We start from the raw sequence: 14,735 nt of genomic DNA, 5'->3' as shown, positions 1-14,735 counted from the left end.
ACTACCACAGTATTTTAAGAAATAAAAGTCTTATTGTATAGAGCAATATTAATATTATTCCTGTGATGGATAGGCTCATGTATTCTGAAATGCAGGTAAGAAAAATTATTACAACATAAAGTAATTTTACTACTTATAAAGTTATTAAGACTGTTTTTCTACAGTATTCCAAAAAGGTACCATGATGGTTAAAACAGTATGACAAAAACAATCTAACATAAAAGAGCTTATTAAAACCAACAACAAACTTACTTGAAGACTTTCTACAACAGGCACAGGCGTCACTGGAGCATGGACCGGTCCCATCCCCTCATAAAACGTATATTCGGCTTTGTCTGTGCTAATGATTGTCCAAGAAGCTCCATCATTAATCATTTCTTTATTTGGTTCTTTTGGGCATGGAGTGGCCTTAGAAAGAAAGAAAAGTTTTAGATCTGATCTGTAGACACATCTATCAAATCACAGACCCAAAAAACAACTCAGTCAGTAATAATGCCTATTATTGCAAAAATATGTTTCCTTATGTTTTCCTCTAACAAAGTGACTGAGAGAAACAGTTACATACATTTCAGAAAAACTAACAGAAAACTAATATTTGTGAGAACACCATAACTATGACACTGTCACCTCATCTTATGTTTGAGTTTTATTTTAGTTCAACTTTTTAGGTTTTAATGTTATTCAATAGCCATTATCCAAAGAACTACGGTAATGAGAAGTAGCTGCTTTAAAATTGATTCTATTAATGCAAAGTGACTAAAACAGCTACAGACTGAAGTGGAATACTTTTCATTAGTTATGATTTACACCGGGTCAAGATTCTTTTTTTTTTTTTTTTAGAGTTCTTCACCATCCACAAAATGATGAAAACACAAGCTTATATTTCAGTGTTTGTTCAAAGACATAGGAGAGAAGCTGAAACAACAACCTTGCAAATTAGAACAAAAGAATCATAAAATGGCTTGGGTTGGAAGACCCCTTAAAGATCATCTACTGTCTCCCTCTAAATATTACTAAATTAGTACACACATACATATTTATCTACATAGATAGAAAATACACTGAACCTTTTTCTTATGGCAACAGAAGCCTCTCTGAACAATAGCAACAACACCTAGCAATCAATAAGGAAATTGTGTATAGGTTAAACATTGGCACAGAAAAAAAGTGGGACTCAAAAATTCTAATACCTAAATTCTGTTTTCCTCCATTGCACTTTAAGAATGTCGAGGTACGTAACTGTAACCTTCACTCTTAAAAATGTCAGATAAACTTCAATTACTGTGAATTGACCAGTTCAGATGTTAAAATCTAAGCCTAATTTTCACGTGGAGTCTTCACTCTGGTATGATCATGTAAAAAAGCACTGAAAACAGCTTGCAAGGGAAGTGTGCAACACGGATAATAACTACAGATCTTTCCAAGCTCAAGACCGAAATGATACTTCCATTAGAAACATATGGAGCTTCTAAATTACTAGTCCAACTTCAAAAGAGGAGCTGTTGTATATGTTGTATAGGAACTGTTGTGTACTATTTTGAAGCATGACATTTTTCCTACAGGCTGATCGCAATTCCTCTTGGCACAGACTGATGCACTTTGAGCCATGACAAATAAAACTATGGATATAAAAAAATGAATGAACCTGTAAAAGACCCTTGAGTGACTTTTTTCAGATCTCCTAAACCCACAAAATGGAAGGCAAATGCCACAGAATTTGTTCTCAAAGTCCTGCTACATCAAGAATCATTTCAGGAACACATTAATTACTTCTTCTGTCACAGAACTCCTTGAAAGATTTTGAGTCCTATTCTAGAGAAACATTCCTCCTTACCACTTCCAAATACAGCAGTTTACCTCCAGGGACACTTCCTTCCCTTTCTTTCCTTTCATAACTGAAGTTTCTCAATAGATGGCTCAGAAGATTGAAATGCCTTAACATCATGGTCTGGCTCCACATGGAGACAGAAGTTACAACTCCTAATGTTGCCACTGACAGTTTTCTGAAAAGGCGACCTCAACCTGCAGTGGCAGCAGCGAGTGACAACACAATGTTGCACACCATCAGAAAAAAATACTGAGAACAAGCTATCAGGTGTTATTTTGCCAGAGTAGATGTTTTGTTCACCTAACTCTGGAATACTGTGTGCAGTTACAGTCTCCTTGTCTAAGAAAGCCATGGAGAAAAAAAGAGAAGGGACAGAAAGGGCAACTAAAATCACTAAGGAGTGCTGACCTTATGAGAAGAAATTGAGAAGACTGACCGTACAACTAGGAGAGAAGAAACTAAGATGTTGACAGCTAAAGTGAATGAAGAACTGTTGCCACTAAATCCTGCAACACTGGAAGTAGGAATCACTCACAGAAATCGTTACATCATTCAAAACAAATACAGTAAAAGTTTACTACACAAAGGACAGGAAACCTCTTGAACTTTCTGCCACAGCTCACTGCAGAAAAAGAACATCGGCACATTCAAAATTAATCAAACTGATGTACACATCTACAAAAAGATACTAAAAGATAGAATCAGGGAGGCAGCCTCTAACAACACTTAGTACAAGCAGCGTGGATGCTGGTAGAGTATAACTGCACTGGACTGCACAAAGCAACCACATCCAACTGCTTCCCATGAGCACCAACTCCTATTGTTGCTGTTAGACAGAGACACGGAATGTGCTCTGATCCTGTAAGGCATTATTTATATTCTTTCTCTATGCTCCAGAACACATGGGTGTCTTGAAAGAGAGATCTGGCTGGTACTTCAGCTACTGAATTTCAAGGTTCATGCTCACTCATTAACTTTTTACAGCCTCTCTGCTTTAAGCCTCTAAGGTCTCTATATAGTGCTATTTCCATGCACCCAAGGGAGATTTGTTGCCCTAAAGAAAAGTTCAGGGGTTTTGTAGGTTTTTGTTCTGTTTTGTTTTTCGAGGTTTTTTGGTTTTTTTTTACAGTGACCATAGTTTGCCTAGATTCCTACTACAGCAACAGTATTCAAAAGCAAATGCTTAAGAGCAGGCAGGTGGAAGATACTAAATGTGCTGTTTCCCTGGTCTTTGTCTTCTAATCCAAATAAAAACCAGATAAAATAGGATTTCTCTCCTGACATTGATAGAAAGAGTTTATTGTTCACAGTTATTTCACTTAACAAAGCATGATAACAGTCCAGTGTGCAAGATAAAAGATTTTAGCCAGCAAGTAGAAGCAGCAGGTACCAACTCCACTAAAAGAATTCAGAATAGGGGGTTGTCCTTTTATCTAACTCCTACCCATGTGGAAACTTCAGAGCTCTTATCAGACTGGGTTCCATGAGTGCTGCAGAAACTGAAGAGTGGTAGGATGTACTGATAGTCCCACAGGCAATTCCAGGATGCTAAACTAAGGCAGCTATCAGAGAAGCAGGAGTTGCTTCTTCATTCAGCACTTCCCATAAAGTACTCTGAGAAAGATTAAATAGTAAGGCTGATCTCCTGAGTTACTGTAATTGCCATTTCACAGTCTTCTTCTTGATAATGGTCCATTCTCCTATACCATACTATATACTATCATATAGCATATTAATAGATATATCTCTGGCGTGTGCTGTGGGTAGAAACAATAGATCAAACCACCTTCTGAACCACAGGACATGAATATGTCTACTGAAATAAGAACAAAGCTTTTCATATTCTAGTTCCATTGTCCCAACTCAGGATAGAAGTCAAGTGAACCTTTACCAAGCCTTCCACTTTCCTACCTCTACTTTTCTTACCCAAGAAGCTACAGCTGTTCTGAGGAAGTCTTGAGTCTTTCCCATCTTCCTGAAGCACAGCATTATCTCTCAACACCCTTTGCTATTTGAGCTGCCCTGACATATTTAAAGAAAATTGCAATAGTTAGTCCTGAATTTGGACACAGTCTTGTTAGTCTGGCAGGAATTACCATGCTGAAAGTCCACTAAAAGCATGCTAACATACCCATGAGACTAAAACCCAGTATTTTTCCCCATCTGCTGGAGAAAAAAAGAATACTTCTGAGACAGTTATATTCTTTACAGACAAACCAAGTTTCTGTGGCTTTATAAGTTACTGTGGTCAACTGCCACAGCTGTCTATGTTTACACTGTCATCCAAGAGCAAGACATGGCAACTGCTGAGTTCACCATGAAACAAGACTGTCGTTGACTGTATCATTTCCTATTTGCTGTAAACTAGAAATGGACACACAAGTAAGTGGTGCAACTCCACTGGCATATGTCAGCATGTTAAACCACAATATCATGATTGCATGCACAAGTTCCTACTGTGTTTCCATTTTTTTCTATTGGAGAAACTAGAATTCATTGTCTAGACAGACAAGGAAGAAGGTTTTGAGGAAAGAAAGACAGATTTGGAAAGGGACAGATGAAGTTTGTAGCTTTCCATCCTCTCTTTTCAATACAAAGTATCAGACTTGCATTTAAAACCTACTGGAAAAATAGTATTCATACATATTTTGGGAATATCTGGGAAAACTTTGCAACCACGCTTCTCATCTATTGAAAGAGTTTTAAATAACTTACTTGAAATTGAATTATTCTCTCCTGGGAAAGGCACAAATACATTCTCTCAGTGTCTTTAAGGTAAAATGCACATTTATGGAGCTGTGATACTGGATCATCTGCATCCAATAACGCCGTTTGTTTATCTACTTTTCGAATTATCTGTGAATGAAAATAGTACATATATATATTTAGGACAATTTTTGTATTTTATTACATATGTACTGACAATAAAGGAAGTGAAAGGTAATTTTTTTTTACATTTACATGCCTCCTGTTTTAATACCAATATTAGATTCATAATTCTCAACGCTTTTCAAACAAGAACACAACATTGAAGTAACACTCAGTACTACTTCAATGTGCTGCATGCATATATATTTTATCTTTGTTATAGGAGTGGGGAAAAAAGTTGAAGCTTCAGCAAAATCTAATTTTGTTCCATTTGCCAGTGCAGAAAAGCAACTATTAATTATCTTACTATTTTTATTATTAATTACAATTTTTAATAATTAATACAGTTCTACAGAAGCTTCCAACACTGACAGGATCATCAACATTCTGTGGCAAACCAGTGGCCAAAGTGGAATAGTTAAAAATAAGGATTAACTTAAGCACATCTCAATACCTTTAGAGTTTTGGAAACACAACAATTATAGTGTATCTTAACAGTAGTTGGTCATAAAATATTACTTAAAGACAACTGCAAGGAATAATTGTTCCTAACATCTGGTAGTACAGTGAAAAACAAAATCTGCTGACTTAATTCAGATCTGTTTTACCAATTTATTTTTAAAAATTAAAAAAGTTACTCCCTTACAGTCAGGGAAAATCTGTAGCTCGTAATTTTAATCAACTTCCAGAAAAAAGTTTAATACTTAATTTTATGCAATATCAGTAGCAGTAGCAGCTATGTGCTGGCAGATTTTTAAGCTGACAATCAGAAAGCCAACTATGTCCTCTAGGATTTCTAATGACAGTAAAAGTTATTATATCGATGATGATGATAATAATAATTATGTTTCAAGGTTAACTTTTTCCTTCAAAGTTCTTTGCATTAGCCTATAAAACATCTGCAATTTACCTTTTAATCACATCACCTCCAATCAGTCCTGTAAGGCATATGACAAATGTTCCCAATGGCAAACAAACAGGAACCTTTAGCCTAATTTGTTTCAATCTATTTCTACCTGCAAATAAGGTTTCTGGAATAATAAATAATGGCATCTCCTTTAAGCAATAAGAAAATATTAACAGGAAGCCCACAAATAAAGTGACATTATGTTAATGAATTTCATTTGCTTGCACCATTTCAGTAGTAACCAGGTCTGGACTTCACTGTCAAACAATGCGACTTAGGAAAAAAAGAAAAAGTATTGAAATTATCATTTTGTCTCATTTACATTGAGCAGGCTATTATCTTCTGTTTTATCTAAGTTTGATATTGAGAGAGAATTTCTCGTTACAGTCCTAGTAAAATGTAGGGAAGGCTGGTTTTACATTGGCGGATTCTACATATTGTTTCTAGCTAAAAATGGATTTGAGAAAGCCTTGTACGTAATTCATAATGGGCTGACAAACCACAATTTCACAGAAGATCTCATAAGAAGCATTATTTATTATCAGTCACATAAAATTCCACTTAGGCTGGCACTAACCACATAGAAAAGGAGAAAAAAAAATGTGTAATTACACTTAACTTTATTTATAAAAACCTCTACTGTGTATCCAGAAGTAATTTTTTTTTTTTGGTTCACAAACCTTAGCTGGTCATACCAAAGGTACTTCCCATGTTTCATATTAAAACAGATAGTATTAATAAATTTAAAAAAAAATGTTTCTGGAAGCTGATATTGGTCTGAGTACACAGAATCCCTTTCAGATTCAAATCAGTGAGCATTTTTGAAGCTGTGCTGAACTCAACATATGGAATAGTCCTACTGGCTGCAAATATTTTACTCATCCATTCAATAACAATATTTAAAGTACTTCGGTACAGGGGATATACTGTTTTTAAAACAGACAGATTAACCTACTTTGGCAGGTTTGAATTCTGAAAAATATCCTATGCTTATTTTACAAGTTGATCTTTGTTTACAGAATTAATCTGCAGATATAAAAATATGCTTTCATTAAAGTGAATGCCATTTTCCATATAAAACATGTATTAACAAAGGGAAACATAAAAAGCCAAAAATTGTAAACAATGTGAACCCAACTATGGAATTACATTAAGTAGTCATCTATAAAATAATTACAGCATTGGAGAAATTAAACTGTACCAGTCTTGGGAGTGCCATGCCAGTAACTGAGCACACAAGTTTGACAGTCTGGCCATAATGAATGTAGCCATCTCTCACTGTGAATTCTTCTCCTTCTGATTCATCATCATCCACTGCATGAAACAGGAATTTTCAGAATTATTTGTTTTGATAAGAACAACAATTAACATCACACTATTACATCGAATATATATATATTCAGTAACAAAACAAATCTGCATATGGGCAATTAATATGCAGGATGGTTTTTTGTGAGGATGGAGGGAGGGAAGTGAAAAGATATATTGCTTTGTTTTTACTTACAGAGGTGAATGTAAAATGCTCCCCACTGTTGTGAACTGGCATGGAAATTACCACCTTCTACGTGCAAATATCTGGTGCTAACTGTTTGGGATCGAAGTCTATTAAATAGTGCCACTTTTGTCCCTGATGCAATACATACTGCAAAGAACATATACAGACTTGAGATTATAAAATTACTTCATTATTACATAGAAAAGTAACAGAAAGTCACAAATACTGTAAAATAAACTGAAGCATACGTGAAATCAAGAAATAATTTTCAAATATTGGTAATTTAGGAAATATTTATATTTGTGACAGACCAAAAATACTCAAAATACAAGTGGGATAACAAACATAGTGTCTGTTCTCCAAAGGCATGCTAGCTCATAGGATTTTGCCACTTAGCCAAATGGGCCAGTGCTTGCCAGTTGAAGACTCCTTCTCCAACAACTGATTATTTGAGCAGAAGCTTTAGACTGCCCTTGTGAAGTACTTAGACAACTTTCAGCAATCATTTGAAGTATATTTGAAGTATAAAGAAAAATTATTCTTACAAATCACAAGTAATTGAAAGAAAGACGGATGTAACTATGTCAAATTATAACCATGCAACTTGAAATGTTCTTGGATCTGAACTTACTGATCATTCAAGAGAGGGAAACGCAAAGTTTGCTCCCCTAAAAAAAAAAATCAGCAACTAACATTTTGCCATCAAACTGGGCTTGTTGTTCTACTTGGTTCATATTCACTGTCCATCAAAACTATCTGTCTAAATACAAATTCAACAGTGCATACTCTGAGCCCACGGGTGTGAACTGCACAGCAACAGATTGCCTTTAGTCATGTGCCAAGCTAGCGGCCCCGAGATCCACATTCCATAGGTGAATGGGTTCCAGCCCAACACAGATGGAAGAGCCTTTTAAAGCACTAGTGAAGAGAAAGAGAAAAACAAACAAACAAACAAAAAAAAAGGGTATCTCTTGAGGTGCTCCAGTAGTATGCAGGCAAAAAATGTTGGAGGAGAAGCAAAAATGTTCCAAATCATACATTAGCACCAGAGATACTGTTAGTTGAAAAACACAGTAAGCAAATATCTGGGTGAAACATCACCATACAGATTTCTTAACCAACTACTTAAAAGGAACGATGCAAAACAAAAATAAAAACATGAAAATGGCATGAAGGAGTAAGAAGGTGGCTGTGATGTGACGAAGTGCAGTTTGGGTAACCTGACGTTACTCATTTATCACTATCTCTTTGATATTGATCAAAATATCCTAAGCACCAGATCACAGCAGCTTAACAGATCCAAAAGCTTGGAAAGCTGAACAGTCTTTATACACTTGTCTACAAGGATTCATTTCTCAGAATACAGCCTTTTTGGTGGACCTTCTGTATTTACTAAATAATTAGTTGTGACTGCATAAAACTCAACAGTGTAACCTATCTATATTGGAATATATTAAAATACGCTGATGTGTACAGTTCTGAAATGCAACAAAAAAAAAGGAAGTTGAAAATTTCCTTGTATTTACTTTGTAATCAGACATCAGAACACATAAAAATTTAGTAGGAGTCAAAATTAATTGCTACATATAGAAAAAACCTGTAAAATACTTACAGTCTGCATTTTTGAGTGACTGTTTCTTTTTAGATGGTTTGGAGATGACTTTGATCCGTTTACTGAGGAACACACCGATGTCATCACTATTGCCATAGAACATTTTTACTGATAACATGAAGTGCTTTCTCTTGTCTGAGTCTGATATGTATAATGTTTTGGCAGTGCAATAATTCTGTAGGTGAAAACACACTGTTGTTTCTTCTTTCAAGTCAACCCAGTTCCAGAAACTATGTATATTTAATTATGAACAAAGAGGAAATATGATGCAATAATTTCTAAAACAGATCAGAAACTGCTTTTTCCATCTCTTCTCTATGGATTTCTTTTATGACTACTGTTTAACTTTGTGAAGTTTAGCACCCAACCTCATTACTTTACAGTTTTCCAGGACTGGAAAACATGATTGGAGACCATAACTGTGTCAAAGCCATCTCTGAGGGGTTAAGAGCACTGCTAAAAATTACATTTGAGTATAGTCATACAGACACTACACTGGGCATGCACAAGAGGCTACCTGTGCAGAAAATGTGTTGAGACAAACTTTTATTGAAAGGATGGGAAAGACTGAGTTTTGAAACATGAGAAAGTTACTTTTGGCTAAGTGTTTATGCTAGGTGACAACAGAAGCATATCAAAAAGAACTTTTATTATTCTTTCCTATTCAGCAATATATGAAGCATTTCTGGTAGACAGTGCTGGAAATACTAGGTGGCTATAAAGTACAGCTTAATAAAACAACCAGCTAAAATGAACACTTGTGCTGCTAGTTTCCAACTGTTAAATTCATCACAAATACCTTTAAAAAAAAAATCTTGTAAGCAATTTACACCACTGTAAAAAACGATCTACCAAATTTTTAAGACGGCATTTTAATAGTATTTTTATGCAAAGGGACTTAAAGACCACTTCTAGCAGATGTTCAGACACTTCCATTCATGCAAGCCAAGGAAAGGGACACGGAGTTTGGGCCAGAAACCAGATTTCAGTTAGCTGCTGATGCCTACCAAACACCTAACAGTTTATTGACTCTGCATCAAGAACCTACAAATTAAAGGTTAGTATCTTATTATGACCTTGTGAACTAAATCCACCTATTCAACCATCCTACATATTTTTGAGGGATTTTTTTTTAAACTACTTATGTAGTATCTGCTATAGTGTAAGAAAAGTTACCGAAAATAAGCAAGGGCATTCTTTGAAATATGCACCATGTAGCTACAATATCCTTTCAGTAATCTGAGTGGTTTACTACAGTTCTTCTACCTTTCCTTCCAAGTTCAGCTGCTGCATTTCTTGGTCACTGTTTCCTATCCCAATAAAGGCGCAAGGTTGTGATTCTTGCTCAGTGCAACCATCCCGTTCCATTTGCTCTTTTTTTTTCTTCCATCCACTGCCCATAAGATACACACACGGAGGAGGACAAAAGAACCTGAAAATGAGGAACAAATGATAGCATTACACACAGTTTTCAAGAAAAACAAACTGATCTGTACCCAAAGGAAAAAGCAAGAAAAATTCAGCAGTAGATGCACTGTCACTGAGTATCTTTCCAGTTCAATATATGACAGTCTGCGCCTCTATAAAATGAAAATGCTTTCTACCCTTACAAAGAGATTCTGAAAGTAAGTAAAAAGGCCTCAAAAGTTATTATAGTAATTTGCTTTTGTAGGTGCTTACCATGATGCAGCGATTAACATACACATTACAGTTCCACACACTAATTTAATGCTGACTACTATTCCTAAACATTTAGTGGTTTGTCATTAGCAAGGAGGGACTCTATTCCATCCATGTATAAACCTCTCTTCAATTTTTAAATGGATTAAATGATTTTTTTAATCTTCATCAGTAACTACAAAAGATAAGACCTAGTAGTCTTCAGCAGCACTGACTGCAACCCATTTAGAGTCCACACACAGCAACGCGCTCAAAATCAAATTCAGCATTATAATACAATGCATTGGTCTTGAGGTTTCTGTATATTGTTAAAGCCCAAATTGTGAAAATGTTTGGTTTTAGTTAGTGAACAGCTGCAGTGTTTTTATTGTCATTTCATTAGGATGAAAGATAAAAAAGTAGAAAGAGTACATCCACTTGTGAGGGAGATAAGGAGGCATGAAAGGAGAGGGACCTGAACAAGTTTTTAATTATTCTATTTGCTTCAAATTGGAGAGTAGTGCTTAACTTGGCACTTCTGAAATCCTGCATTGACTCCTACCTTGCATAGGTGGGAAGGATTTTTAATTTTTTTTTTTAATTTGGCTTGGGACAACTGAATTCCAGGCAGAGGGAGCAGGCCCCACGCCAGGGCAGCAGCCAGTTGTGCGCCACAGGCAGCCACAGCAGCAGGCAGGAGCGATCAGGGCATGGGTGAATTGAACTGCAGGCTCTGAGTCACAGGAAAATGATCAGAGGATAAAATTATTCCGTTTCTAAAGCATCTGTGGGAGTCCTGGGCAGGAGAGGACAGTGCCAGGTTACTGGCTGGACGCAATGATCTTAAAGGTCTTTTCCAACACTAAATCTTTGTACAATTCTTCTACTAAACACCATACAAACCTTCATTAGTGCAAGTCAGCTTTAGTATAAAAATCCAGTCTAAATCACTTCTTTATCTCACCTATTCAGCAGAAGTACCTTTATTTAACAGATACAAAATGTCCTTCTAAGTAATAAAATCCTTAACAGGTGAAACCAAAGTACTGTTAATAATAACATAACTAAAGAAATGTAAATATCAGGAATTCATATAAGTAACTAAAATTATTTGTAGTATTTTCAGTTAATGGACCCAAATAATGTATATTCTTTGTCAAAGAAACAAACAACCAGATTTTGTTTTACAGCTATTTAAAACATCTCAGCGCTAATGAACAAAAATTACTGCCTGCAGGCAAAAAAACCCCCAAACTTACTTTCTTGACAATAAGCGGGTAGACAAAATTTTTCACTTACATTTATCTTATGTAAAACATAGCAAAATGGGTGCTATACCAGTATCCATTCAGCTCATATATCTGTGATTGTCTTTCAAAAGTATTGTGGTCTGAAAAAAAGACCACTTATAAAAGAGAATCTGTGGAAAGTAGTTCCCTATGTGACATCACAATTTCTGCATTTTGAGGTGTCCAAATTAATATGTGAAACTGCTCCCCAGATTGCTTTTTAAACTTAATTCTAAACAAACAGAAACAAATGCTATATTTCCTTCATGTTGATAATCCATTTCGGCAATGACTCAACAATTATTTGCTCCTTTTTCTGTCTTCACACTGTTCTGAAGCACAGAAATTTTGATAAATAGAGAATTATGAACTAAGATAAAGCCACTTGTAGAAACAATCTATTCAAAGTTTAACAATTAACATTTTTTCATGTGCTTATTGCATCAGTTTTTACTATTTGTATTTCATTCTTTGGAGTAATCACAGGTCATATGAAGGCTCTAGAATCTTTTTCTTCCAACTGAAAATGCAGGACAGAGAAACAAGGTGACAAGCAGAAACGCGCCAATTTGCAGAGCAGATGTTTCCTGATGACCTGTCAAGAAACTACGCAATAAACCAACACAAAAATAACACTTCCACAGCAGCAGCACATGAGAATACTTCCACTAGCCCAGCCACGATTCATAAAGCTAAAATTTGTAGTTATCTGACATTAGAATGGGTTATTGTAATATTATTGTTCTAAGAATAGAGATTCCGGAATTTGAAAATCACCATGAATAGAGTGAGCAGCAGTAAATATTAAACAGCCCACACCGTGTATCCCTTTTAGATTGCAATTATGCCTTTTGCTTCTTATCTTCTGCTATCTGACCTCTGTTGCAGCTTCCCTCATCAAGATGTTGAATGATGCAGTAGGGGTATATTTAAGCACACCATGAGTTTCTGTTATATGCTGATTAAATCTTCCCCTTACTACTACAAATTTTTGATTTGAAAACAAGGAATGCATTTTCTAGTTTTCAACAGCATTTATTTCAAACACAACAGATGACTTAATTTCCTCAAATGCTTCTCTACCCAAAAGAAAAAATTATCTTAAGAGAACTTATGTTTGTCAGGGAGACAGTGCAATTACAATGGTCAAGATCATAAAGTTCATATTAAAAGTACAACACGTATATTTACTTTCTACACATCACCCCACAACTAGATGTAAATACCCTAACTGTTGTTAGAAACCTACTTGGAAGCTCACCTACTGGTTGCTGCAACATTCAGTATTTTTTAGGGAAAAAGAAAACCAAAGAAAGAAAGAAGTTTTAGCACTACACTGAGAAAATTTCTAGTTAGACAATTGTGGTAACATTAAAAAAAGAACCAAAACATTGGGGGAGGTGTGAGGAAGAAACAGGATAAGCAGGAGTCACATTCTTATTAGATCAAGGGGTCGAGTGAGGGCAATGACCATGCCCAAGTACGGTAGAGAGCAAAGCAGAGGCCTAACTACTCTGCCATCCCAGATTAGGGAAATGTGACCATGGTCCTCTAAGAACAATACTTTTCGAATGCAGGTTAGGAACTAAGTCCAAGGTTAAGATATGCAGTTTGGGGGGGAAGAAGCTTTCAAGTAACACACCACAGAGCTTCTGAATTTTCAAACCAAAATGACAATACAAGACCTTTTCAGTGTTAACAGACATATCCCACTTATTTTCTTCTGACAGCCTATTTCTGATGAAGACGTTATACACAGACTAAAAATTAATACCGACCTTTATTAACATAGCAGTGCTTTGAAAAAAGAAAACCCCTTGTATTCCAAGTATTATAACACCATAAAGCACATGTGACATATTTACCTTTCTTCCTCATGTACTCTTTCATATTTATCTTACTGGTTAGAACACAAGAAAAATAAAACCCCAAACTTTTTTCACATCCTTTCTCATTTCAGCTTTATTCTAAACCAAGTCCTCTGAAAATCTACAGCCACTAGATGGCAATGAAGACCTTTAAGAAACAAGCTGTAACCCACTGAAGACAGGAAACAAACCACAATAATTAAAGCACTCTTTTAAAATTAGACCACAGAGAAAACCCCTCAAAAACTATGACTTACTGAACAAAGAAACAAACTTTTGGAGCTGAGAAAATTTTAAATTGGGTTAAAACTACGAAAAAGAAGAGTGTGGACATTCACAATTTGAATGGATTTTCTTATGTAACAGGTTCTTATTCACCCTTCAGGCACAGACAAGTACAGTCCAAAGTAAAGTCCCAAGGCCTTTTACTTCATATTTACAGTTCCAGGAAGTAATGTATAGGAGAGATTAATTAAAAATTTTCTATCCAATATAAGGTGAGTAAACTATCACTTGCTTTATATCTTTAATTTTCACAGAGAATTAAAGAAAGTCTCTTTGATATGTATAAAATAACTGCTGGAAACAGGTTCTCTCATTAATAAAATATTTCCAATGTAAATAGGAATGTAAATGTTCATGTGAGAGGCTGGCTTTCAGATAACTATAAAGAGGAAAAGAGAAAAATCACCTCCCCAAAATAAGTAAGGTAATTTATGTAAAGTAAATTCCAGTACTACTGATGGAAATAAGGTAGGATGGTGTTTGGTGGAACAAATGAAAATACTCTTCCTTCAGCTTTTGATTTACAAGCCCTACCTCTCTTTAACCACGAAACTAAAGTGACATTGAGTAGGAGGCAAAAATTCTTCTGAAGTATTAATCTGAGTAAAAAATAGTAAAAAAAATTATGTTGCAGGGACAGGTAGTTGTGTCTGGTTCTTCTGAACTTCTTCATAATTTTCAGTACAAGAAGTAATAGTAGAAAATCATATAGGATATAATTTCTTCACTGCATTTGTAGCATATTCTCTTAATACCTCTTCTCTATGCCATGAGCAGGCTGGCATTTTCTTGCTGAATGTGCAGTAAAACAACACAAGGCATTTCTCTGCGAGGTAAACACCTAACAACTTGATCTAAAAAACACATGATATCTGTTAGGGATTCCTTCTGTGAGCTATTTCATTACTGGAAGTATAACAACCT

The 14,735-nt window shown here is 35.4% G+C and overlaps 1 protein-coding gene across 3 annotated transcripts in view; it reads right to left on the bottom strand.

Annotated features, from left to right (window-relative positions):
- RBPJ (recombination signal binding protein for immunoglobulin kappa J region) overlaps positions 1–14,735 on the bottom strand; it is a 149,993-nt gene that overhangs the window by 2,902 nt on the left and 132,356 nt on the right. For all 3 annotated transcript variants that reach the window (XM_027643025.1, XM_027643026.1, XM_027643027.1), the window contains 6 exons: positions 9,977–10,142; positions 8,711–8,885; positions 7,108–7,245; positions 6,805–6,917; positions 4,544–4,684; positions 253–408 (listed from right to left, as the gene is read on the bottom strand). In XM_027643025.1, the coding sequence (XP_027498826.1) occupies positions 253–408; positions 4,544–4,684; positions 6,805–6,917; positions 7,108–7,245; positions 8,711–8,885; positions 9,977–10,142 (889 nt within the window). The remainder of the gene's footprint in view (positions 1–252; positions 409–4,543; positions 4,685–6,804; positions 6,918–7,107; positions 7,246–8,710; positions 8,886–9,976; positions 10,143–14,735) is intronic.

The sequence above is a fragment of the Corapipo altera genome, unplaced genomic scaffold (assembly GCF_003945725.1).
Source record: "Corapipo altera isolate COAL_440 unplaced genomic scaffold, ASM394572v1 22, whole genome shotgun sequence".
Lineage (NCBI taxonomy): Eukaryota > Metazoa > Chordata > Aves > Passeriformes > Pipridae > Corapipo > Corapipo altera.
This window is presented reverse-complemented; position numbering and strand designations above follow the sequence as displayed.